This window comes from Dendrobium catenatum, unplaced genomic scaffold (assembly GCF_001605985.2).
Source record: "Dendrobium catenatum unplaced genomic scaffold, ASM160598v2 fragScaff_scaffold_932, whole genome shotgun sequence".
In the NCBI taxonomy this organism is placed as follows: Eukaryota; Viridiplantae; Streptophyta; class Magnoliopsida; order Asparagales; family Orchidaceae; genus Dendrobium; species Dendrobium catenatum.
In genome coordinates this window covers 1,059,408-1,086,253 of record NW_021319394.1, presented here as the reverse complement: position 1 = coordinate 1,086,253, position 26,846 = coordinate 1,059,408, and the positions used below count along the sequence as shown (strand labels likewise).

The 26,846-nt window shown below is 34.0% G+C and overlaps 1 protein-coding gene across 1 annotated transcript in view; it reads left to right on the top strand.

Moving 5' to 3' along the window:
* Positions 1 to 26,846, top strand: part of LOC110102538 (chaperone protein dnaJ 10) — a 91,317-nt gene that overhangs the window by 63,974 nt on the left and 497 nt on the right. Inside the window, exons 5-9 of the mRNA XM_020830907.2 lie at positions 3,018 to 3,147; positions 15,761 to 15,919; positions 16,152 to 16,330; positions 26,199 to 26,279; positions 26,489 to 26,644. Coding sequence (XP_020686566.1) covers positions 3,018 to 3,147; positions 15,761 to 15,919; positions 16,152 to 16,330; positions 26,199 to 26,279; positions 26,489 to 26,644 — 705 coding nt within the window. The remainder of the gene's footprint in view (positions 1 to 3,017; positions 3,148 to 15,760; positions 15,920 to 16,151; positions 16,331 to 26,198; positions 26,280 to 26,488; positions 26,645 to 26,846) is intronic.

Here is a 26,846-nt window from a genome sequence, read left to right as displayed (position 1 = left end):
GACTATAGTGCAACCAGGGGGATTATAGCATATAGTGGGATTGTAGCATCTAGCGGAAAGAATTCTGTTTCTATTGGACGCTTTGTTGTTCCTTTCCAAGAGTGTTGATATTTTTGTTAAGAATAAAAGACTTATGCAAGGATTTGTGAGTTAGAGTAGGGATAGAGTGATTGAGTGCCTAATAGTGGTTATAATGAGGGATATTATGTTGGGTGGTTTAAATGATGGTTAATTCGGGTGAGCTTAATAAAAAAATTGAAAGAGCGAGGGAAGGTATTTAAGCAGGTGAGTGAGGGAGAGAGGGAGAAGGTGAGTGGAATACACCTAAGTTGGTACTAATGGCACCTATGGCTAGCAATGAGGCCCCCAACAACAACTTTAAGAAAGAATATTCCTGAGACTGTTATTGAACTGTGGTTTCCTTTGATCTGTCAAATTGCTTTAAGTGGATTGATTTCTTGGGTTATTTCCTGTAAAATTGATGTTATGCTGCATTTTCCATTTTGTAGAGGAAATTGGACTTTGAGTTTAGTGCTTCTCTTTCTTAAGCCTTTTGGGATGAGGTTTTTGAGTGGCCGTTCCCATCAGATGATCTAAAAGATACTATCCTTTAACAGTTTTAAAAAGCATAGTTTAGACCAGTAATTACCTGAAGATATATTTGCATGTCATGTATTTTTCAAGATTTTTGTGTCACTTCATTTTTCCCTTGTATAATGATATATGTGAAGTACTTGTTCATATTCACAAACATCTAATGATTGGGACTGACTGGGTACTTCATATTATACTATCCATCTTTTTAATATTTTGATTCTTTCTTTACTAGTCTTTTTAGTGGTCTTCACCATTTTCTTTTTGTTATTCTATAGCATTCCACTCCATATTTCCTATGTTGTAATGTAAATAGTTGATTCATTTTTTTATTCATCATTATGAGCATTGGCCTTATGACTATTTGTACTTGAATGAGTTATCTAATCTTTCTTGAATAAAAATTTCTACTTGTCACTTCATTTATACCTATCAGATAGGATCGATCCATATGAACTTTTTAGTAGATATATCATACTAGATACCCATGTAGAATGGTAAGAGCGTCAACATCAATTAGGCTCATTATTGGTTTGGCAGTGGAGGCTGCTACCATTGTGATGGTGATGACAACCTCTATAGATGCAATTGGAGTGATGGCAGCTATGATGTTAGGAGTGATGGAGCGTATAACTTTGGAGGCAGTGAAGGATGGTACTATAGGTATGAAGTCATATCTCGCTACTCCAGGGGTGGGGGTGGTTCTGGTGAAAACTTGAGAAACTAAAGAACTGAGGATGATCCGATCTATGGCATATGTGATTGCGTCTATATAGTAGAGATAGTTTCAGTCATATAGGGTTTTTTATTTGGTCTATACTGAAAGTTTGTTAGAATGTTAGGCCCCTTATGAACTGGCCCAAGGCTAATAAAGAGAGAGGTGAATTGGAAAAGAAGAATCTTTAAATCAAAACACAAACCAAAACCAATATCACCACAATAAAAACCAAATGCGGAAGTAATAAAGAAAGAACACCATATTTATAGTGGTTCGGTCAACTTGACCTACGTCCACTCCTTGGAGGCACCCTCCAAGTATTGCACTAAACTAAGTGTCTCTCCTTTAGCCCCCACAGCTAGTCGGAGAAGCCCTTACAAAATCACTTCCACCTTCCCCGGTGCGGCGGAGTCGCCGGGTCCTTTGACACCAAAGAGATCTTCTTCTTTGGTGAACTTCCCTCGAGACAAGCTGATGGTATTCAGGTGCGAGCTTGCCGGAGCAACCGTGTGGAACCCCCTCCATACTCCCTTAAGTCCCCCCTCACAGGATCTTTTTCCTCTCTCAAACTCCACCATTTCCTCACTCCCTTTCAAGCTCTCTCTTCAAGTTTCCCCCCAAAGAAAGAAGCTACAATGGCTGTCAAAGGCACTTACCAAGTGTCATCTCATAGCTTAAATAGAAGATCTCAAAACAAGCTCATTAATGTAAGTTGCCGACTTTATCGTCCAGGACGATACTAATATCGTCCTGTACGATCAGTGCAAAATAAGCCCAATCAGTCGGGACGATTTGAGACGATCAGAAGAAGTTTGTTCATATATCGTCATGGACGATCAGAACAAATAGTGGAATATTGTCCTGAACATCGCCCTGAAAAACTGTTGTTTGATGTCCAATCGTCCAGCGTATCGGCTTGGACGATTTTGCGATCGTCCAGGACGATTTGATCGTGCAATCAAGTCATAATTGCTTTCCTTAAATTCGAGAAAAATTTTGGAAAAATTGTCCTGGATCGTCCTGGACGATCCACCTGGACGATGTCTAAAAATAAGTAATTCCTAAATAGATCTGGCGGCAGATTCTTTCTGTTTTGAGCCTATTGTCCTGGCCGATACAAAATCGTCCAGGACGATATTTTTTGCATAATGACGGCTGCTTTATTGAGGATGCCCTAATTAGGATTTTTGCTTTTGAACTAATCGTCTAGGACGATATAAAATCATCCCGGACGATGTTACCAAAAACAGTAAACTCTAGGGAACAGTCAGAAATCTTCCAAGTTACAAAGCATCAGGAGCCACACTAAAGACAATAGACTCAAGAAAGGAAAAATGGTACAAACTGACTCAGACCTAGTCTACCCAATGTTGAGCTGGTTCCAAATTGCAGTCTGATCGTGTGGACTTGAAATGTCAGTAGATAAGGCAGTCGTAGAGAAATAAGAGTGTTTGCTATTATCAAAATCATAAACCATGAAAACAGATCCGCAACATATACTTGCTAGTTTTTGATTTGGATGTGCTGCTTTGATCATGAGAAGGAATATAAGAATATTAAATTTGAACTTGTTCATGTTTGTTTGATTGTCTGTCTGCAGATGATGTGATTGAAATTTTTTTCTTAAAAAAAGCTTCAATGTATGAATGGAAGTTTTATATTGGAAAAAAAAAATCCTTGAATAATTTCAATTGCTGTGCAACAGGTTGTTCAGAAGGAAAGAGAAGACAAGCTTGCAGAGATACTTAAAGACCGACTACACGAGTATGTTATTGGTAACAAGGAAGCTTTTGTTAGTAATGCTGAAGCTGAGGTGGCAAAGCTTTCTAAAGCAGGTGACACTTTATTTATTTAATTGATTAATTTATATTCTGCCTTTTTGTAATAATGGGAGTATCTTTGAAACAAAATGGTTATTGCTGTCTTTCTCAAAGTTAAGTTGATTGTGTCTACTCATGAACCCATTGGTTATTTTGTCTAGCAGTGGTTTTATCTGCATGATTGAAGGCCATATGCTTTTCAAATAAATTTCGAACGTAGTTGAACAAATTAAATGGTGAATCAATAGTTATGTTCATGCATCACGGATGTATAAATTTATTCTTTTGTAGAGTTTGAAGCATTAGTTAGCTTGTTTATTTAGAATCATTACATACAGAATGAAAAAGGATGGCGCAATTTTGCTATTTGTTTGTTGGGAAACTAAGTTGTAGGAAATTGCCCAAGCTTTCAAAACTCCCCCTTCTCTATAGTATGATAACTGATATCCTATTTTTTATCAGGTTGGATTTGATTGTACTTCCATCATTGTTCTGAGTATAATCCCTAATGGTGTATTACACTATTACCACAATGGTTAACTCAATCTTATTAAATTAACATCCATGTACTTTACTGTTGAATTTCCTTTTCTTTTTTAACACAAACTTCTCCATTTTTATGTTTTAATAAGTTTGTTCATGGACCATTAATAAATCTAAATCTACATGTCAAAACCTTCAATTGTGTTTGTTGTTGGATGTCTTAGGATATGCTTATATAGATTTAGGATGTGATGCTCAATATCATACACGCAAAGGTAAATTTGTCGTCATAAATTTCTAATTTAGAAAACCATTCGCTACTTTAGATGAACATCAAAATACTCAAAATTCGTGCAAACTTTAGTAATAATCATATAATAGAAATGTTGCGTAGAAATGCAATATTATAAAAGAATCATACTTCAATTTGAACTCATATTGCAATCAAAAGATCATGCTTATAAGAGTTTTGATATACTTAATCACTTAAGTGGATCAATAACTAGAGTTTGATATTAAGGACATAGTAATGAAAAAAATTTAAAAGTAGAAATTTAGGCCTAATACAATATAAGGAGATTGTTTTCCTTGAAATTTCAGAATTATTCTCTTACATCATATGTATAAGAATCACATCCAATAAAAAGCTAAGGGAAAAAAATTCATAACTCAAAGTTAAAATATCATAGGAATTATTGTTTTACACGTCTCAGATACCTCTTATTTATAATTACAATTCCCCTAAATTTACAAGATCGAAAGATAAGGATGGCATTCCATCTGTTGTAGAAAATCATATAAATCCCATAATAGATAAAAAAGAAGCAACAAACTTGCAAGTCACAGCAGCTATCTATAGTGCTCGAAATGCAAGAGAGCCTTAAATATCTTGTAAAGCAGCAAACCACATTCAAGCAAGAGATCATAAAAATCTCATAACTAACGGCCGCAAGGGAGCCATAATTCACGTATAGCTACAATGCATGAAGGAAATGAATTGTAATAGATCATAGACAATGATTGGGCTAAAATCACGAGCGGGGATTGGAAATTGCACATCAATGACTCTTCAAATTGACAGTATATTTTGTTTTAAAATTTATAGGATATCTTAAGGTACTAATTCAAAATCTCTCAATGATCACTCGTTCTCACACTTTTTACCTCATAGCAAATATTGTACTTTAACAAATATTTTGAGTAAAACATTCAAAGAGTGGTCGTGATCTAAGACTAATTCAAAATTTCTCAATGATCACTAGTTCTCACACTTTTTACCTCATAGCAAATATTGTACTTTAACAAATATTTTGAGTCAAACATTCAAAGAGTGGTTGTGATCTAAGACCCTTATATTGATTATTATTTTTTAAGAACAAATCTTGTTATTTTGTTAAACATCTCGTTGCAACTCTTACTATATCCTTCCACTAACTGTTAAGGCCATTTAAATCTACTTTTGGAAGAACAGGGGTAATAGTTGAGATGCATTTCATGGTTAGCAGTTGGTGCAGATGTGATGCAAATCTCATAGTAGTCAAAATACAAAATGTATGCATTAAGACGGAAATCCTGAAAGATGAAATTTTAAACAAAGTTTTGTTGATTTTATTTATTTTCTAAATATTCGTAGGAGCTTTAATAATAAGTTTGTAAATGCATGACTAGGATGTTATCATATCGGTTGGCTTTTATCGAAGCGTTAAATTCCCAGAAATTTTTGGCTTCTCAGGAATCTTTTCTTTTTCTTTTTCTTTTTGTTCATGTGGTTCATGATTTTTTTGATCGTGGTATTTGGAAGATATATGCTGTACTTGCAGTTATCCTTCCCAAGTTGGATGACTTACTGATTTGGTACTTTTATTGCGATTTTTTTTTATTTTTTTTTTATTTTATCTAGGAGCACATTTTTAAGCTTTTGTTGTGATTTTTTTGAGTTAAATTCAATTGGCTTATGATTTCAACAACTGGCCTCCCTTGTGATATGCATAGATAGCCTTTGTTTTGGCTGTAACAATTTTCTATAATATCTACTGCCTACCTTTGCTGTTGAGATTTCTAGAATTTTTGGGTTGCTTTGATTGGTTGATATGCAATTCCAAAGTGACTCTGTGATTATTAATAAGGGTTTTAAGGATATACAAAACTCAAAATAATTTTGCTATGAATAAAATTTTGATTGGATGTGCTATTTATTCTACTTTAGACCAGTAAAAAAAAGAAAGAAAGAAAAACAATCATATCACATGTCCCGTGAACTACTCTCATTCTTCATAGGTCATAGCCCGCTCATCCCATTCCTCTCTACTTTTACCCTTATGCAACTAACTCAAGCTCTTGTCCTCTCTATTTTTCACACAAGCATGGAAAACAAATCATCCGCTCTCTTATCACTTTCTCGTTTTCTCTTGGGAACCGCAAGATAGAGACCCCACGACTCTCGCTTTCTTCTCCTCTTCACTCACAACCTAAAGCTCAAAGCCCTTATCTTCTTCCCTCAAGTGCTAAAGGAATCCCAAAACCCTCATCTTCCTCCCTCACTTGCTAAAAACAACTAATCGAAGCCTCACCCTCTCATCCTCTCCCATGCTTGCCTCTTTTCTCTACATTCTACTTGGAAACCTTTGAGACAAAGAAATGTTGATATCATTATGGGTGTTCCCAGACAAGGCATTGACAACACCATCAGTGTGTAACGGAAAGGAGTGCGTGAAAATTGCATATTCAAGTTAAATCTATCCAAATTCTGTATATGTTAATCCGAAACATGAGAGTAATGGTATTTAAGAGATGCATATTTAATGTCGTCATTTTTCCTTCTCTCACTCTTTTTCCTTTTTTTTTCTCTTTGTCAAGAAAGGAGAAGTAAAAAAGCATAAAGCAAAAAAAAAAAAAAAACAAAGAAGAGAGAAAATTCAAATGGAAAGAAAGAAATTTATGTTGTCTTCGATCTTGCTACAACCTTGTTATCTCATGTCATCAACGCCCGTCCGCATGAGGTAAAAAAGCAAGAAAAGTTGCAAAATATAAATACTAGTATGCGTTGCTCTAACTAGGAGTAAAATTTGTAAATAAGTGCTTGTATGCATTGTTCTAAAAACATGGGGAAATCTGATTATGCACATTTTCATGCAAGAACTTTAGGTCCATGCACTTTTTTTAAATGTAGTGGATATGACGGCCACATATCGTGTTGTCTTAGACATCAACCATGTATTTTTTTTTTAACAATAATTGAAAGGTCTAGCAATCTTCATAGATGACTCTTATTTGGGGGAGATGCAGAGAGATTGTTAAATTTTTTTTTGAACAAACTTCAGAAAGACTTTTGGACAAAAAATAGATTAGAAAAATGAATGAATGAAAAGTGAACATGTGATGACTGAACTGATGAATGTTGGTTCCCTTAACCAGAGTTGTGTAGGAACAAGTAGACGAAGACGAAGAAGCATTCATTCTGCCGTTTGGAGTCGTGGAGTAGGCGAAATGAAAAGTTGTGAAGGTGGTGAAGGGTTGGCCGTTGCTTAGTGATGAGGAAGGCGAAGAATTGCTCGTTAAATGGGTTCGAGGGAGATGATCATAGTGAGGGTTGCAAGAAGACAATAGTCATTTCGTCGCTTGTTTTCGGGGGAGATGGAACAAAGAGTTGAACCAACTGTGTTGGTTTCATCTCTTGGATTCGCGAGAAAGATGAAAGGTATCGTCCCTTTAAATTTCTAAGAGATGAGGAGATGGGAGCACGAGCATCAAAAGGGAGCATAGGTGGGGGCTATGGCTCAGTCATGCAATCATAAAAGTTAAGTGGAGACTAAAAATGTTAGCTTGTATTTGTCAAAATGAAGTTGCCGATTAAAGACAGTCAATCTAATGTTATAGGATCGAGTGAAGACTTGAGTTAATAGAAGAATAATGAGGTATGCATTTGAACTAGAAAAAAAATTGTAATTATGAGTTAGAGAAATTGAAATTTGAAGTATTATTTATATATATAAATTAGGAAATTTAACTTAGATATGTATGGTATAAAAAATGTAAGAGCAAGGTAAATTGTCATTTTAGTAGAGTTTAATAAAATATAAATGTTAATTTTTTTGTGAGAGAATAAACTTTATAAATTATAAGATATTTTAATTATACAAATAATAGATTATTTGATTAATGATCATTGACATATTTAAAAATAAAAAAATAATTAATTATGGCATATATTAGAATAAAAAAATGTAATAGTAAATTTAAGATATCATTTATTAGGTTATGAATCTTCGATTGAACTTTAGAAGTAAATTATTATATGAATAGAGGGGGAAAGATAATATATATTTTTTTTTTTAAAAATAAATAATTTATTTATATATGAGAAATTTAAATTATTATGATAAGTAGTAAATTAATTTTGAAAAAGGAAATTTAAATGTTGAGTTAGAGAAATTTCAAGTGCTTTATCATATAAATTTTTTTTATGAAAAGAAGGTTTTTACATAAGTGTTAAATATATCGATATCGGAGTAAGAAATAAGACTGAAACTTTAAAACATATGAATTTGATGTGAATATTTATATTCGTAATTTCTAGTAATAGTATTGCTTCTTTTAAATTTATCAGGCAAAATTGCTATTTAGTTATATTATTGTTACTGCAAATTCATTTATGATTTAATTTTGTTGTAGTAAGATTGATTATATTGAAATACACCATAATTCTTGTTATCTTTTAAGAATTTTGTTTATGTTATACAATATAAGTGATAAAAAATATATATTTTATGTTATGAAAATATAAATAAATTAACTCTTATAAGAATGCTTGCATGTACATGTCGATTGATTTATAGTACTTGTTGGAACGCAATATATTCACCCGTCTGAAGTTGAAAAGGCTTTGGAAAAGGTTATGGGAAGAAAATGAAAATGGAAGTATTTTCACTGATACTATTTAGTCGATGTCTCTTATGAAGGTTGTATTAGTTACAGAAAAGTTATGACATAATATGACTATTACATCTTTGCATATGATATAATTAATGGTTATTTCCAAATTTAAATATTATTAAATAAAATTATTTAATATTTTTAAAATAAGCATACATGTTGATCAAAATGTTCTGTATTACTATAATATAGAATTATGTAGTACTCACTAAGTTATGTTATGACTCACTCCATATTTGCAAACATTAACATGTATTATCTATATATATATAGAATAATCAAGAGGATGTAATAGATAGAAATATGATAGTAGAAGTACCATTTGAGTTGATAGTGAATGCCAATATCTTTACCCAAATGATGGTGGCCACTAACCAATTGCTTCAGGGATCAGATCGCAATCTGGGATTAGAATGTATAAATATTTGAAGTTGTTTCCAGACTTGCAACCACTATTATTTAAGGTTAACGAGAGACCGATTGAGACAGAGAATTGGTTGCTTATAATTAAAAAGATATTAGATATATGTTAGGTCCTGATGAGAGGAAATTGTCACTCACTACATTTGCTTTAAATGGAAAAGCAAAAAGATGGTGGAGAGGTTAATGAGAGGATAAGGTGGGTGCCTTTCAATATGTTGGTCAACTATGAAGACTTTGTGGAACTTTTTAGGGAATGGTTCATATATTTATGCAAGGAGATAGATATAATATAAATTCATAAGATTGGTATGAGGCAAATTGGTGATGCAATATGAATTAGAATTTGCAATGCTATCCAGATATGCAATGCAACTGATAGTAACTGCAAAGGAGAAATTTTATCGATTTTTATATGGTTTAACGGATGCAATTAGACAATCTTTAGTACGTTTAGAAATTGAGGATTATACAGTATTGATAAAAAGAGCTAGAACGGTAGAGATCGACTTTCAAATCACTCAAAAGCAAAAGAATCAACATAAAAGAAAAAATGTTGAAGAAGATGTGCATAATAATCAATCTGAAGGATCAAATGGGAAGAAGCCTATTTTAAACCCCTGTGGAGTTAGTAGTGGTGTTGCCAATGGAGTTACAAAAGCATGTGCCAAATGTGGAATGTTTCCAACACTTGTTACTTATGTCATTAGGATGTGCACAAAGTAAAGTTTTGCCCTTCAGTTGGCTAAAAGTTTTAGGAGAGATGAAATTAGACAAAAAAACTTCACGGAGAGTTTTGGTAAACAGAAGATGATAGAATTGGCAATTTCAACTCCAAAAAATCAATCAAGGTAGAATGTTTAATCACGAGTTTAAACTTTGACTTAGCAGGAGCTTGATGAATCCATTGATACTGACAGTTATTTGTGATGATTGTAATAATTAATGCAATGGAACTTGTGCTATTATATTAGGTGTTTTACTAGTTATGTACTTGATGTTAAAATTTATGTTAAATGAAATTAGGATGTTGTATAGCTATATTTAACTTAACTTATGATATCATACTACAACTAGAAGTCTTTTGTAAATTTTTAGGAATAAATTTTTATAAGTGGGGATGATTGTGATAATGGAACTGATGAATGCCGGTTCCATTACTTAGAGTTACACAGGAATAGAGAAGACGAAGGGGAAGAAGCATTCATTCTTTAATTTGGGGTCGCAGAGAAGGCAAAAGGAAGAGTTGCGAAGGATGGAAAGAGTTGGTCTTCGCCTAGTGACAAGGAAGTCGAAGAAATGTTCGTGATTTGGAGTTTGAGGGAGACGATTGAAGCATGGGTTGTGAGAAGATAAGGAAGTCATTTCATCACTTGGCTTCGAGGAAGATGGAACAAATAGTTGAATTGATTGTGTCACGAAGAAGATGAAAGGCATTGTCCCTTTAAATTGTCGAGGGATGAGAGAGAGAGAGAGAGAGAGAGAGAGAGATAGTCGAGGGAGAAGAAGAGCAAAAGCGTTGACATGTAGCATTGGCAGGGGCTATGGCTCGATCATGCAATCTTAAAAATCAAGTGGAGACTCAAAGTGCTAGGTTGTATTTGGCCGAAATCAAGTCGTCGATTCAAGGCATTCAGTCTAAAGTTATAGGTGAAGGCTTTAGTTAATAGAGGAATAGCGAGGTATGCATTTAAACTAAAAAATGTTTATAATTTATTTTGAGTTAGAGCAATTGAAATTTAAAATATTATTTTTATTCATAAATTAGAAAATTTAATTTAAATATATAGGTTAAGAAAGGATTAGAGGAAAGTAAATCATCATTTAGTAGATTTAAATAAAATATGAATTTTATTTATTTTGTGCGAGAGAACAAATTTATAAATTATAAGTGATTTTAATTATACAAATAATAGATTAAATGATTAATGATTATGCCTAAATTTAAAAATAAAAATTAATTAATTACGGTATATAAATATAAATGAAAAGTTATAATAGTAAATTTAAAATATTACTTATTAGGTTATGATTTTTTGATTAAATTTCAGTAAATTTATATATGCAGAGAAAGAATATTTCTTTTAAAAAAAAAGAGAAAGAAAGATAGAGCATATTATATGAGAGAAATTTATATTATTATGATAAGTTATAAACTAATTTTAAAAAACAAATTTAAAAATTGAGTTATAAAAATTTCTCTCTTGTTCTCTCTCCCTATTGCTCTCTCTCTTGCTCTCCCTCTCTCTCTATTGCTCTCTTGCTCCTCTTGTTCTCTCTCTCTCTCTCTATTGCACTCTCTTGCTCCTCTTGCTCTCTCTCTTTCTTTCTCTCTCTCTCTCTCATACAACAACAACATCAAGCCTTTTTCCCACTACGTGGGGTCGGCTACATGAATCCTTTTTCTCCATTGTCCTTTTAAAAGTCAAATTCTCATTTAATTCTAATAAAGAAAGGTCTCTCTCTTTCATCATAGAAATTTTTTTATGGTAACAAGGTCTTTATATATGCGTTAAATATATTGACATCGGAGTTAGGATTAAAAGTAAATTTTTAAAACATTTGAATTTGAGGTCAGTACTTATATTTCTAATTTATAGAAATAATATTACTTTTTTTTAATTTATTATACAAAAATGCTCTTTAGTTGTACAACTGTTACTCCAAATTCATTTATGATTAAATTTTGTTATAGTAAGGTAGGCCATGTTGAAATACAAAATAATTCATGTTTTCTTTAGCAGTTTTGTTTATGTTATATAATATGAGTGAGTGATAGCAAAATATTATATATTATGAAAATTTAAATGAAATAGCACATATCAGAATGTTTGCATGTGCATGTTGATTGAGGGAGTATACCCTTTATGATACTAGCTGGTGATGTAATGTTTCCACACATGTCAAATGCAAAATGTTTTGAGAAAGATTATGGAAAAGGAAATAAAAATAAAAGTAACTTTAATGGTACTATTTAGATAGTGTCTTCTTTGATGATTGTATTTGTATAGAAAATGTTATGACATAATATGAGCAGTACATATATGTATAAGATATGATTGATAGTCATTTTCAAACTTAAGTATTATTAAATAAATTTATTTTTTATTTTTACAGTAAGCATGCATGTTGATTAAAATGTCTTGTATTATTATAATTTAGATTTTAGAAGCATGGAGTACTCACTAAGTTTTGTTATGATTTACTCTATATTTAAAAACATTCACATGTATTGTCATAAGAATTTAAATGAGAGGAAGATGACGGAACTTGTATCGTTAGCGTGATGATGCGTGACAAATTTATTTGTCAAAATAGTTATAATATTCTTTTCATTAAACTGCATTTGAGGTTTTAGTGACTCTTTCATTGTATTGGAACTGGTTAGTAAATGAAATCTTTAATATATGTCCAATCTTCTATTCCCATCTCGTTAATTCTAGTTTTCAGGCCGGGTTGTCACATACAACAACAACAACAACATCAAGTCTTTATCCCACTACGTGGAGTCGGCTACATGAATCCTTTTTCTCCATTGTGTCCTACGTGGGGTTGTGACATAACAAAAATAAAAAATTTACAATAAATGTAATATAGGAATGAAATTGAATATTTCTAATGAAATATTTTTCGCTTTACGACATTAAATTGATGCAAACAAGACTTATAGGGAGCTCAACAGCTCACCAATGAGCAATAATAGAGCTTGGTAGCTTGCCAACATGCACAAATAGAACTCATTGCTATAATGAGAACACTATAAGCTATGATCTGAAAATTGGGAGTGAAAATGAATTACATTAGTGCCTCGATTTACAAGTGAAGATATATTTCATAGGACAAATTGTGGATCAAATACAAGAAAACTAGCAATGGTTTGAATGCACAACAAAACTGTTCATTGCAAATATGCCATCGAATTCGCAATACATTCGTGCAAGAAGACAAAAGGCATTATTTAAAAGACTCAAAATAAAGTTTGCATGCATCCTAATGACCAAATATTTGTGCAAACTACAAAATCTTGATATTTATAAATCATTCACATACATCTTTAAACATCATTCAAACTCAATTATAATATCTTAAAAACCATGCAATTGCATCGTATAAATGTACCAGAAAATATGCAAGTTAATTTTGCAAATGCATATAGAAGCTTGCTAGTGCATCATCTATATACAACAAAAAATGTTTAAATGTATTAAGCAAATGCAATGAATGGCATGCATACCATACAAAAAAAAAACATCAAATTTCCTATAGTCAAATCTCTCTCATTTGCTCTGATAAATGTGTTGGCTTGGCACTCAAATTACTCACTATATTCCACCACTGACCCCTTTTGCGTCAGGGCAAATAACTGCTCATAGAAGTCCCATTCCCTTCTAGTTCGCAAACATCCCAACAAGCAGTTTTTAAACTCCCTCCAGGTCCGTATGGACTGCATCTTATCCCTCCACTGACACATGTTATAGCTTTATCCTTCAAACACATTCTGGCCGCCATCAGTCGCTGCTCCTCTGTCAACCTATTGACGGTAAAGTACCTTTCCACCATGTAGATCCACTCATGTGCTTTATCTCCCTAAAAAATAGGTATCTTGAGCCTCCTCACCCTTAATTCCCCCCATCACCTTTTTTCCTTAATAATTCCCCATTCCCCAACACCCCTTCGATCACAATAATCCTCTCCTTTCAAATTTGGCACCCCTTCTATCATAATCAAGCTCTCACCTTTCAAATTTGCCACCCCTTCGATTATAATCAAGCCATCTTCTTTCAAATTTAGCCCATCTCCTTCCAAATTCAACACGCCTCTGCTCATGCCCAAACCCTTGATGGCTTGATGCCTCTCCCCATTCCCTCGACCAGACTCCTCCCTAGAAATATGCTCTAGGGGAAGCATTGTCTTTTCTCCCTCCACAATCTCCACTTCCTGATCTTTCCTTCGCCTTATCCGATTAGGGTTTTTCTTACTTCCTTGGCTATCAATGGCTTCCCGCTCTTCCGACTATGCTGTTTTGGTCTGGCCCCATCTATCTTCTCATGGACGACTGAAATTTGACTTTTGAAATATGAAACTTGAGTTTGGAGATCTAAAATTTTAGATTTCAATTCTCCAATCTCCCTCTCCAATATTCTAATTTTTTTCATACCATAGGTGCTCATATCTAAGCTCCAAACAACAAAAATGTCCATAATATTGCAGTTCTGGTCTTTAAACTACTAAAACAGGAAGACTATAGTAGAAATTAGCAAGTCTTCTTATTTCAATCCAGTAAATTGCTCTGATACCAATTTGATAGGTAATACTAGTCAAAATCACAATAAACTTACTTGAATTTGAATTTCAGCAAGGTGCAAAAATAGAATTAAGAAGAATGTAGGGGAAACACAAGTGAGAAACGATTTTATTGATGGCAGATGGAAGAAAACATATAAGATACAATAGATCCTCAATTATAGAGGAGGATCCAGCACTCCCAATCTTTAGCCGACGGCTAAAATCCAAAACATTCTAAGAATACTCTCAAATTTAGCAAACAAGACCTAACCCTAACCCTAGGAAAAAACCCTACTTAAAGCATACAAAAATATCTCAAATCCGTAAATAGCCCTTTGCATTTGAATTCTTTGTATCCCACTAGTTGTACCCTGTGATTAGCTGAAGCCTATCCACCTAAAACATGCATAATTTTTGCCGTTAATAGGAAGAGACCTGTCCGCCTAATTAGGCAGATCTGTTATGCCTCCAAACATGTGTATATATTCCGCCTCCAACAGCTGGTCCAGGTTAAACCGGTTGGACCGATATAACAATATGCTCCATGATTTTCATTTTATAGTATATTTGCTTTGGAAATTTTATACCCTGACATCCTATATCTTGTTATGAGTTTTTTATAATTAAATTATTTAGGAGTGCTACCATCCATTTCATATTGATTGATTAATAAGAAAAACTGAAGGGTGGATATGTTTTTCCGGCTACAACTTCCCTTCTCAATTTCTAATATTGTTATGCTCATTGAAAGAGCAAAAAGAACACCTATGATTCAATCAGCACACCCAATGACCGCGAGAAGGTAACACCTGTCAGAGTTGGGTAAGTTGTTTAGTTTCTTTTTCTTATCAATATATTCATATGGACATTCTCCCATCACGCTAGGGTGACTTGGATACCAACCTGGAGAGCTCTAAACTCTTAGCATCCATTCTTGTCAATGATTACACCTTGTGCTGGTTCTGTCTTACCTAAATCTTTTCTAACAATTTCCAGCCATGTTTGTCTTGACCAGGTTTTATCCGTCCTTTCTCTGCACTTCCATTCTATTATTCCTCGTCTTTAACAAATTAATTGGACCCTAGTTATAAAAGAAAATTTTGACAATATAATTTGAATCTGTTTCACTTTCTCGGATAAAATCTAGCAAGAAAAAAAGAAAAACCCGAAGAAAAAAAAAAAAGAAAGCAAGGGGAAGTGTGGCTTCTCTGATCCTCCGTAATCCTCTAAAATAGGTCATCCCTTCAGTTAAAATAATATATTTTTGTTTATAACACAACATCGACACCACATCACTGTTGTTCCTAGACAACTAAATCCACTTTACTAACAACAACATTTTGATAGCAACTTGTCTGTTTGTTTTGTTAACATCACAAACAAATAGGGCCTCCACCTTTAGTTTGAAGCTCCTATGACCTTTCTTATAGCTCTATATTTACATGAATTTTTCTTGATCTTTTTATGTATATTGTAATTCGAGTAGTTTATTTGATACTTTTGACAGCTTATGGAGTTGATATGCTAAACACCATTGGCTACATTTATGCGAGACAAGCTGCAAAGGAGATAGGAAAAAAAGCAATATATTTAGGTGTGCCATTTATTGCTGAATGGTTTAGAAACAAAGGCCATTTCATCAAATCCCAAGTAACTGCTGCAACAGGTGAATTATTATCTATCATCTTCTGCTTGTTCCATGATATCTTCGTATTTCTGTAGAAGTACTTGTTTTTTTCTTTCGTATCGCAGATAGCATGATCATAGGCCCTTCATTTCCATGTCTAGTGGTTTTGTAGGCATCCACTAGCAATCTGCGAGAATCACCATATTATTCTAATGCGGTTACGTTATTGAATTGCTTGACGTTTATTTTGGTATTTCTAAATCCTTTACAGGTGCGATAGCTCTTATGCAGTTGCAAGAGGACATGAAGAAGCAGCTTAGTACTGAGGGGAACTATACCGATGAAGAACTAGAAGAATATTTGAGGTCTCATAAGAAATTGATGATTGACTCCTTGTGGAAGCTCAATGTTGCGGACATTGAAGCTACTCTTGTACATGTTTGTCAGAAGGTCTGTATTTGATTCCTTCTTTTCACTCGGTCCGTTTCTGAATTATTTCTTTTTTGCATTTGACTTGTATTACCATCTTGAATTCGGACTCTTGTTCACCATCATCATCTTTTTTAACCATCATCATCTTTTTTTAAAAAGACTCGATCCTGATTTTTTTGTTTGGTTTTGTGAAACTGTCTTGTCATTTCTTTTATGAACAACTTTTTTTGTTTAGTTTTGTTTGGTTCATTTTGAACATCCAAGTTTCTTTTGAACTACTCATCTTCTTTGCTAACCCTTTCAAATAATATGGTTATTATTTCTTCTCACTGCATGTTCGGTGGCTTTCTCATATGCATATAAATTCTATTTCCATCTATTTTGCAAGCCTTATTAGTTCCTTGTCTTGCATTTTTGCATTGTCATTTACATAAGATATCCTAGATTTACTTTGCATCTATCGTAGTGATAGTATTTTTACCGTGTTCATTTGTGTACTTTTGTTATCTTGTTGCTCAACACCTGCATCAATACTGCAATTTTTATCTCAGTAGTACTCACACGGTCTTCTATTTCTTTTTTGCTTGTGTAGTCTGGTGATCTAAAACCAGAAAACGAGTTTAGGTCTTTGTTTCTAATTTGTGTTACCATGAATTTCTTTTTTACTTTTTTTCTAAAATCTTCGGAAACACCCAAAATCTATTTTGGTTTTGTTTTCAATGTGCAAAAATAACATTGTCAAAATAAAAGTAATACATATATTGGCTATGTATGATAGTTATATTTGATATATTATTGAGTTAAACTAGTGAAGTGCCTTTGGAGTATTATATAATAAGAGGATATTATAGAGATAAGATAACTTCAGTAAAACTACAATTAGTTTTGCTATGTTTGCATAGTGTTGAATAATAAATTATCATTAATAATTAAATTGTAAATGATAAAAATGAGAATATTAAGATGGATGCATAATAAAACTAATTTATATGAATTAAAGAATTATTATGCTAGAGGTATGATTGGAGTAGCATAAATTAAAAATATGGTTATTGATAATGGATTTAGATGGCTTGAACATATACAATGATAGGTAGAAATTTCTTATTGGTAAGTTATATAATGTTTGTTGTTTGGTTATTGGCTTGATGTTGTTGTTGTTGTTGAGTTATATAATTTGTGTGCTTTTGTTGAAGGATTAAGAGTGAAAATAGCAAATCTAAAGTAATATAGAAGTAATGCACAAAGATTTTGTGAGTAGTTTTAATATTCCATGCTACTCTATAGGAATGAATGAAATTGAGGATTCATATAACCTAGACTAAATAATTAGGGATAGGCTTATAATGAGAATGAGGATAATAAAGATTAGGGATGATAATTATGTTCGAAACTAAAAATTTACTTGATTATTCTTGAAATTTAATTGACTTGAAATAAAAATCAATATACTTTGACTTGAAGATGGCTCGCTCAATTAAGTTTGATTCAACTTAAAATCGACTTAATATATGATACATGCACATATTTGTGTGAATTAAAACATATATACACATAAATATACATGTGCTTACAATTATATAACACAAGTAGTGTATATTTACACGTATGTATTTGTATTCAATACATTTGATAGTACACCTTATATATATATATATATATATATATATTGATTAATGACTAAAAGATACATTATAAAATTAATATACTTAGCTACTCAAAATTTGGCTTGAAATCAACCAATTATTACTCAAGTCAAACTCCGCCAAGTTGAAATCAAAATTTTCAATTTCATATTTAGGTTGGTTCATTCAAATTCAACTCAATATCACTCCTAATGATGATAAATACTTAAAAATAAGAACCATACCTTGATCAACCTTAATTTCTTGTAATTCTCACTAACCGTTTCTGAGAATTTAAAGAACCTTGATTTCCTTTATTCTCATTAACCATTTCTCATAATACAATTAATGCAAAAAAAAGGGTGAAAGTTAAATGAAGTTGCTATTTTGAAGTTAAATATATATTTTGGACTTATTATTAATCAAGAACAACAATACACTATTTATTGGATACTTGGTATCCTTACATATTTAATTTCTATGACAACTTGCCAATGAAAATAAGATACAAATTTTAAATTCAAATTAAAAAGTTCTTCCAATTAAATGTGATAGCTATTCATTAATTTTCTTATGGAGTAACTGTCCTAATACAATGAACACTTTTCTTTTCCCTTACAACTAGCATCACCTTGGATCCCATTCATCCTCAACTTAATATGCTTCACTCTGTCTCAAGTTGGGAAGTTAATATCAAACAATCTTAACTTACTAATGACGAAATCATATTTGAAGTTGAACAATGCTTTTGTGTGGATATTTGTGATTTCCTATAAAGTTGGAATAAAATGCATGCAAATAATTATCTCTTAAAGTTTTTTTCTTATAAAATGGCAATCAACCTCAACATGCTTGGTTATAATTATTGTTGTATTATTATAACAATATGGTTTCATTGGATAATCTATAGGTTTTCTTAGCTCAATCAAAACTCATTGTAACTATAGTAGTTCACATAGCTCATTGATCGTGGCTCTTTATTAAGTTTTAGTGCTCCTCTGAGCTATTGCAGTTAGTTTCTTGCTCCTTTATATGACAAGATTGCCCCTTACATAGGTATGCAATTTGTTATGGATCTTCTATCAGTAGTAGAACCTCCTTAATCTAATTTAACATATGCTTGAATTTTGCACTAAGTGCCTTTCTTGAAAAGTATTCCATTTCCAGTACGGTTTCTTAAATGCTTCAAGATTCTGTATGTACCCTATAAATGTTTTTTATTGGCAAATGCATAAATTGGTTTACTAGGCTTACAAAAAAGGCTATATTGTTTTTTGTGTGGGATAAATAAACTATTTTTTGCTATTGAGTGACATCAATAGGTTCCTCATTCATATCTTCTCTAAGCTTTATATTTGAATCAAGAGTTTCAACATGTGATGGAGGTTGAAAGATGAGAATTCTAGATAGCATTTTATTGAAAGGGCAACCAAATTCTTCATAAGGAGAATATTATGATACACCAAGGGGTGGTCAGCTCGCTGACCTAGGCCAGCTCTGGTGACTGTCCTAACCCTAGCCAAATCAGTCCTTTGGCTGTGCAGAGCTAGGGGCAGCAGAGGGGGGATTTCTGCTTCCTTGTGGGGGGCCTAGGAGAGCTGATATTTATTATGTATAGAGGAAAAATTAAGGGGAAGCTGATTAGGAAGGTTTCCTAATTGTGTTTATGTTGTTTAGGAAGGTTTTAATTATTATGAAGTTTTCCTAATTGTGTTTATTCTATTTAGGAATGTTTTAATTGTTTAGTAATGTTTCTTAATTATGTTTATGATATTTAGGAAGGTTCCAATTGTGTTTATTATGTGCGAGAGCTATTTAAGAGGGAGTTTTGTGTAGGGTTATCATCATATATGTGATGAGTTTATTTTTAGGGTTTGGTGTGAGTTTTCTAGTGACAGTTAGGGTTTGTGGGAGAGCTGATATACCTCTCAAATAGTAGATCAATTGTTTCTTTCATTATTATTGAATAAATAATAAAATCTCAATCCTCATATTTGTATTCATGCAATTTTTTCTTTCTGTTTTACTATTTTTTTCTTCTAAGATACATGAAACTAGTATCATAGTGAGGTTTTGAAGAGATGGTAGCAAAGAAGGTGGATGCATTGAAAGGTAAAGTAGAGCAAATCAAATACAGGATGGAGGAGATGTTCTTATGATCGAAGAAAAATTTTCTACCAAGGAGAATCCGATGGACAGCCGATTTGGAGGGTTGGAGGAGATGATGTGGATGCTCATGGAGATGCAATTCAAAACTCAACTGGCTGTTCCGATTGCTAACTCTAACCAAGATTTGACCGGGATTCCCTTTATGAAATCTTAGGGATAGGAGATTGGTTGGGAGGAGTTCGACGAGGAGAGTTTCTTTCATCAAGAGTTACCTCCTAAGGTTCTGATAAGGGGAAAATCAGAGTTTTTAGATGGGGGGACAACAAGGGTGGAATTATGTGGCTGGGGTGGTAGGGTGGCCAACCATTATGGGAGCCATTTTGGGCAAGGGGAGTGGGCGGCCAGAGATGGAGTTGTAGGTTGAGGAAGTTAAAGATACCGATATTTGAAGAGGAGGATGCCCATGGGACGGTGTACTGGGTGGAGAGATATTTTGCGGTGAATGGGTTGACTGAGGAAAACCTTATGGTCGTAGAGCTATGTCTGGAGAGGAAAGCTCTTGTTTGGTTCCAATAGAGAGAGGCCAGATATCTGATCTGCTCTTTGAAGGAGTTTAACTATTGCTTGTTTGAGCATTTTCGAGCCATTCGGGAAGGGGACCTAAATGCGCAATTCGTTGCCTTGACTAAGGGGACCGTCATTAAGTAATGGGAGAGATTTGAGTTGATGTTGGGGCGGTTAAGGGGGATTACAATTCTTTTCCTTGACTAAGAAGGGGACCATCATTGAGTATAGGGAGAGATTTGAGTTGATGTTGGGGCGGTTAAGGGGGATTTTTGAGGCGGTGTTGGAGGGAAATTTCATGAAGGGACTAAAGCCCGACATATGGTAGATCTCCAATTGTTAAGGCCAAAGAGGTTGAGGGAGTTGATGGAAATAGTCTGTATAGCGGAGGATCGAAGGCAAATGGAGAGGAGAAGTAGGAGCAGTTTCACTGGAGGCTTCTACAGGAGTGCCTCGACTTCTCTCACACTAGGACCCAAATGGTGTCATTTCAACAGGAGGCACCGAGGTAAAAGAGTGAGGGTGTTCTCTCTATGGCCAACTTTAAGCGCCTCATAGAGGTAGAGGTGCATGATAAGAGAGTGAAGGGTTTGTTCTTTCAATGTGATAAGAAGTATGCACTAGGACATCGGTGCAAGGACTACACACTCCATGTTCTTATGGTTTATGAGGAGACCGATAACAAGGAGTTGGAGGAGAAAGCAGAGGCAGGAGGAGAGCTTCTACACATTGATCTGGCAGAAGTGTCCCTTAACTCAGTGGCGAGATTTACTCCAAATTACACTCTTAAGGTGAGGGGATATATTAAGAAGTGGCTAGTGATGGTTTTGGTGGATAATGGGGCTATTCACAACTTCATCTCAAATCGAGTCGTGGAATAGTTGGAATTGAAGTTGGTGGATACAGAGAGCTTTGAAGTCATGATGGATAGATAGAAGATAGTGAGGAGTAGAGGGATTTGTAGGTGGTTGGTACTGGCACTCCAGGGCATATAGATAGTCGAGAATTTTCTTCCCTTGTAATCTGGGAGCACTGATATGATCTTAAGGATGAAGTGATTACAGATGATCGGGGTAATGAAGGTGGGTTGTAAATTTTTAACTATAGAGATTCAGTTGGAGTGGAAAAGGGTGATGTTACGAGGAGATGCCAGCTTGTGCAGAACTATGATTTTACTCAAAATCATGGTCAAGGTGACATAGGGAGCAGGATTGGATTACTTGGTGGAGTTGCATAGCCCGGAGGAGGTCCGAGATTCATAGTTGATCGAGGTCCCTGAGTATGTACATTAGCTTCTACAGTAGTTTTCTGAAGTCTTCCAGTAGCCTAGCAAATTACTGTCACTCGGGGAGCACGAGCATGCCATTACTTTGAAGGAGGGAGCTTCTCATATCATTGTTAGACCATAATGGTATTTGCAAATTTAGGAGGATGAGATAGAGAGCATTAGAGATGCTTGAGGTAGGAATTATCAGGCCTAGTGTGAGCCCCTTTTTCAGCGTATTTTTTTGGTGAGAAAGAAGGATGACAGCTGGAGGTTTTGTGTGGATTATAGAGGCCTAAACAAGAAATATGTGCTGGACAAGTTTCCTATCCCCGTGATCGATGAGCTGTTGAATGAGTTGTTTGGGGTGGTCATCTTCTCGAAGATTTATGTGAAGTCGGGGTACCACCATATCAAAATGAAGTTGTGGGATATGCATAAGATAACTTTTAAAACCCATGAGGGTCACTATGAGTTCATGGCGATGTTTTTAGGCCTTACGAATGCTCCAGCTACTTTTTTCAGTCCCTCATGAATTGAGTTCTTCGACCTTACCTCAGAAAACAGGTCATGATATTTTTTGATGTCTTGATCTGTAGTGGTAAGGAGGTAGAGCACATGAGTCACCTAAGAACGGTCTGGTGATTTTGACAGAGCACTAGCTATATGCCAACCCGAAGAAATGTTCCTTTACACAACAACAGGTGGAGTACCTAGAACATGTGGTGAACAAAGCAGGGGTAGCAACAGACCAGTCCAAGATTGAGGCTATGTTTGATTAGCCTTTACCTAAGGAAATGAAGGAGTTTAGAGGATTCTTGCATTTCATCGATTACTATCGAAAGTTTGTGCGATGGTATGTTACAATAGCATGGTCACTGACAAAATAACTTAGTAATGATAGTTTCAATTGGGGGGAAGCAATAACATAGGCCTTTGAGCAACTAAAGAAAGCCATGACTAGCGTGACAACATTATTACTTCCTAAATTTAGGTAGACCATTTGTGGTGGCGACGGATGCATCAGGATACATACTAGGAATAGTACTCATGCAAAATCGTCGGCTTATTGCTTATTTTAGATAGGTGCTCTTGACTAAGGCATGGCTCAAGTTCGTATATGAGTGAGTTGATGAAAATTGTCTTAGCGCTTTAAAAGTGATGACCCTATTAGTTAAATACTAAACAAATAATTGAAGGACCTTTCATATTTTTTATTTGGCTCTTTTAAGGGCATATTAGTATTGGATTTAAAAGATCCTTAATCAATTTTAAATAATAAGAAGATCTTTCTGCTTTGTTTTCAAGTCTTGCTGGAAAATACATATGCATTTGATTGGAGGGTTTTTAAATAATTAATTGGGCTTTTATGCACTATATATGCCTCCATCTTGGAAGACATAAGTGCATTAGATTCTTGAATACTTTAATAAATAATTAACTCAACACATTAGATTAGATCAAATATAATTAATCAAGATAATTACTGGGTAATCTAGACTTACGAGGCTATTTAGTTAGCCCCAAGGATGATGAATAAACCTCATAGCCGTGGTTTAACAAAGTTTATTATTGTTCAATCTAAATAAATATTCATCCAAATCTATAATTAAAAAAAAAACTTCAAAGCCTAATATGTTATGGTTGATTCCTTTTGGAGAAAATGTATATATTTGTGGGCTCCAAAAATTCGGCCCCGGCCTCCGCTCGCTTTTCTTATTCTTGGCGAGGGAGTTTTAACGAACTAAGTTCCGAGGTAAATTTTGGAAGGCAGATGGGTTTGTAGATAAGACACTACCCAGAGATTTCGCCCTCATTTTGTGAGGACTTTATGATCTGAGTTCTGGTTTCCTATAAGCGCAAGCCCCTATAGTTAATTACCTCTCTCGATCGGAAGAGTGGAGGTTGGGTCGGTATTTAACGAAGGGAATGAGTCTCCTCGAGCGGGGTTTGAGCAGGAAACACGGAGAAGCGACGCAACGGCGCCGAGCTACAGGAATTCAGCGCGATTTCGTGCAGGATTCCCGGAGAACCGAACTGAGTCGTCGCATACGAGGTATGCAGGATTTCTTGCGAGTTTTGCGGAGCTTCTCTACGGGATATGTGGATCCGACGGGGTATAGGTATGCACACAGGATTTTCATTTTTCTTGTGCTGGTTAATGCTTAGAGGTCAACAATATTTTATTCAAAAGGCTTGTATATTAAGACATTTAATAAATCATTAATAAATTTCAAAGACATTAATAATATTTTCACATATCAAAGTTTAAATTCAAATCAACACCTCACTTTTCCACAACTAACAAATAACTCTAAATTTAAATATCTTAAACAATAAATCTTTTAAGACATCAAAAACATACACTTCATTACACTATAATTTATTTGCTAAGCCATTGACTCTAGTTTTAAGCTAAGTCGTAATGTGTTTTGATGTGATGTGGGTACTTTTTCCTGAAGAATGTACTTAGTATATTTGTTTATTTATTTATTCTGGATGTCATATCATACATACATTGCATATGCATTTTCATATTATTTTCTTTAATGCAAAAAAGAGCAAAGTAGAATGTACCTAAGATGCTTGTAAAGGAAGATTCAATGTAGATTATACCTAGGTGTAGATGTATATGCAAAGAGCCAAATGTAAATATAAGGTGTCAAGAGTTATAAATATTTAAAGGTATTTGCTTAAATACACAGAATTTCAAAAGATAATTCCCTCTCTTTTGAATGTTATTACCTTATTTCATTCTATAAGAAAACCTGTAGTTAGAAGATGATAAGCAAATGTATATAAATCTACATGTTTCATAGGTGTAAAAACCCAAGCATGTTGTGGTGGAGCTTGGCTACTTTATTTTTCTATAGATTTTGGGTTGTAGTTATATTCTTAAATAAATAAATAAAAGATTTCTATTTATGCATTTATTTTATACATCATAATACATGACATTAGGTAGATTCATTTACATATTTTATATAGTCTTGTTTATAATCTGTGAACTAAAATTCTTGATTTTTTAAGATAGAGCATTCTTATCTTGCATACATAAGGCGAATGATTATGTTTAGGGTCTTAGCTAGCAGCTCATCCAGGCAAGCATAAGCCCAGGTTGTACACTCCTCAGTGTGTTTTCTTTAAATCCTAAATGAATTCTATGCCTATAATTCCTTCTTAAATATTAAATCAATATTTGATCTTTTAAACTCAAAATTTTAATCAATTTTTCATACATTTTAAAAAAATCTAAATCCTCATTAAAGATAAAGAGAAGAACATATCCTCTTCAGAATAAACCTAGGAACCCCCTATATGCACCAACCTAAGAAAATGATAATATAACATCCTTAATTGAGAGTATTTTTAGGTCGAGGCCTAAGATGTAATTAATCGCAGAGACTTGCGCTCGTAGGGAATCAACACCACATCAAATAAACCCATTCGAGCTGATGTAACGAAATGGGAAAATTTTGTGACTATCGAGATATGCATATTATTATCCATTGAGATGTGTAGCGCTATTCTCTGTGAATAATCGTATATATAACTCCATCTGCTCTCCCATTAACCTGCTTGCATAGAGCGTAAAAGCCTACGATCTTTTTGTCCTACGGGGTAGTATGATTGCACCCTTTATATTTTGACCCCCACTCGCAGCATCCTTTCGGAGACCCCCAATGATTAGTTATAGGGAGGAGTTAAGAGCAAGCTTCTAATCAATGTTGACAATAGTAAGTATGATATTTTTCTTTCATACTTTGAGTGGTGGAAGAGGAATTGTTCTTGCTAGTCAGGACATATATTGATCTTGACGTCCACGCCAAGTTCCATCGGAAAGGTGGAGATTCTTTGATGCTCTAACTTACCCATGGTTGTCGTGAACCCTCAGGAAACTCCGTTAGATTGTCGAGCCTAATCTTGTCTTCCGATACCATTGAAGCTTTGGAGGAAAATATTATTTTTTGACTTATTAGTAATCAAGAACAACACTTCAATATTTATAGGGTATTTGGTATTCTTACACATTTAATTTCTATAAAACATGCCAAAGTAAAGAATATACAAATTTAAGAATCAAATTAAAAAAAACTTCCAATTAATTGCTGTAGATATTTCGTTCATTTCCCATAGAGAAATCATCCCCATCTTCCTCCTAATCCAACCGATTCCACCTTCAATGCCCCATTCATCTCTTTTTTTTTTCATGCAAGTAATTTGATTGTATATAGTTCAACTCATGTGCGACAAATTCTAAATCAGCGAACGTTTAACTTGCATCAATCATGGAATCTTACTTGTGTTATTTACTCAATTTTAGGTTCTTCAAGAGAGTTCTGTTAAGAAGGAAGAACTTAGGGACAGAGCTAAAGGGCTGAAAACTCTTGGAAAAATCTTTCAGGTATTTGTAGTATTTCATTCATTTTTGTAAATCATTAAGGTTTCATTTGGGACGACTTTCTTACTGCTTCTTAAAGCAGTTTTTTAGTACAAAAATAAAAAATTTTGTACTAAAAAGCTATTTTAAGAAGCAGTAAAAAAGCCATCCCAAATGATGCCTAAATTGTTTGTTTACATGCTAATTTTTATTGTGGAAATGACAACATTCAGAAGGTGAAGTCAGGCAACGCAAGTGAGAGTGAAGCAACTCTAACTGGTGGTGCTCACAATTTGAGTGGAAACATGGAATACAGTGATGGTAGCTCACCTTACACATCACCTAAATCACCTACTGAACATCCATACTATACAGCTTTTGAAACTCAGGTATTTCCTAAACATGGATCTAGAAATTCGGTTCATTCTCTTCATAACTTGTTTTTTTGAAGAGTTCTAGAAGCCGAAAAGTAAACTATGTAGGCTTTGTATGGATTCTGGATGCCCATGCAAGTCTCTTTTCCTTCATTTGCACAGAAGGAACAGTCAAGCTTTCTGCTTTATGCATGAAATGTCAAACTGATAATGATGT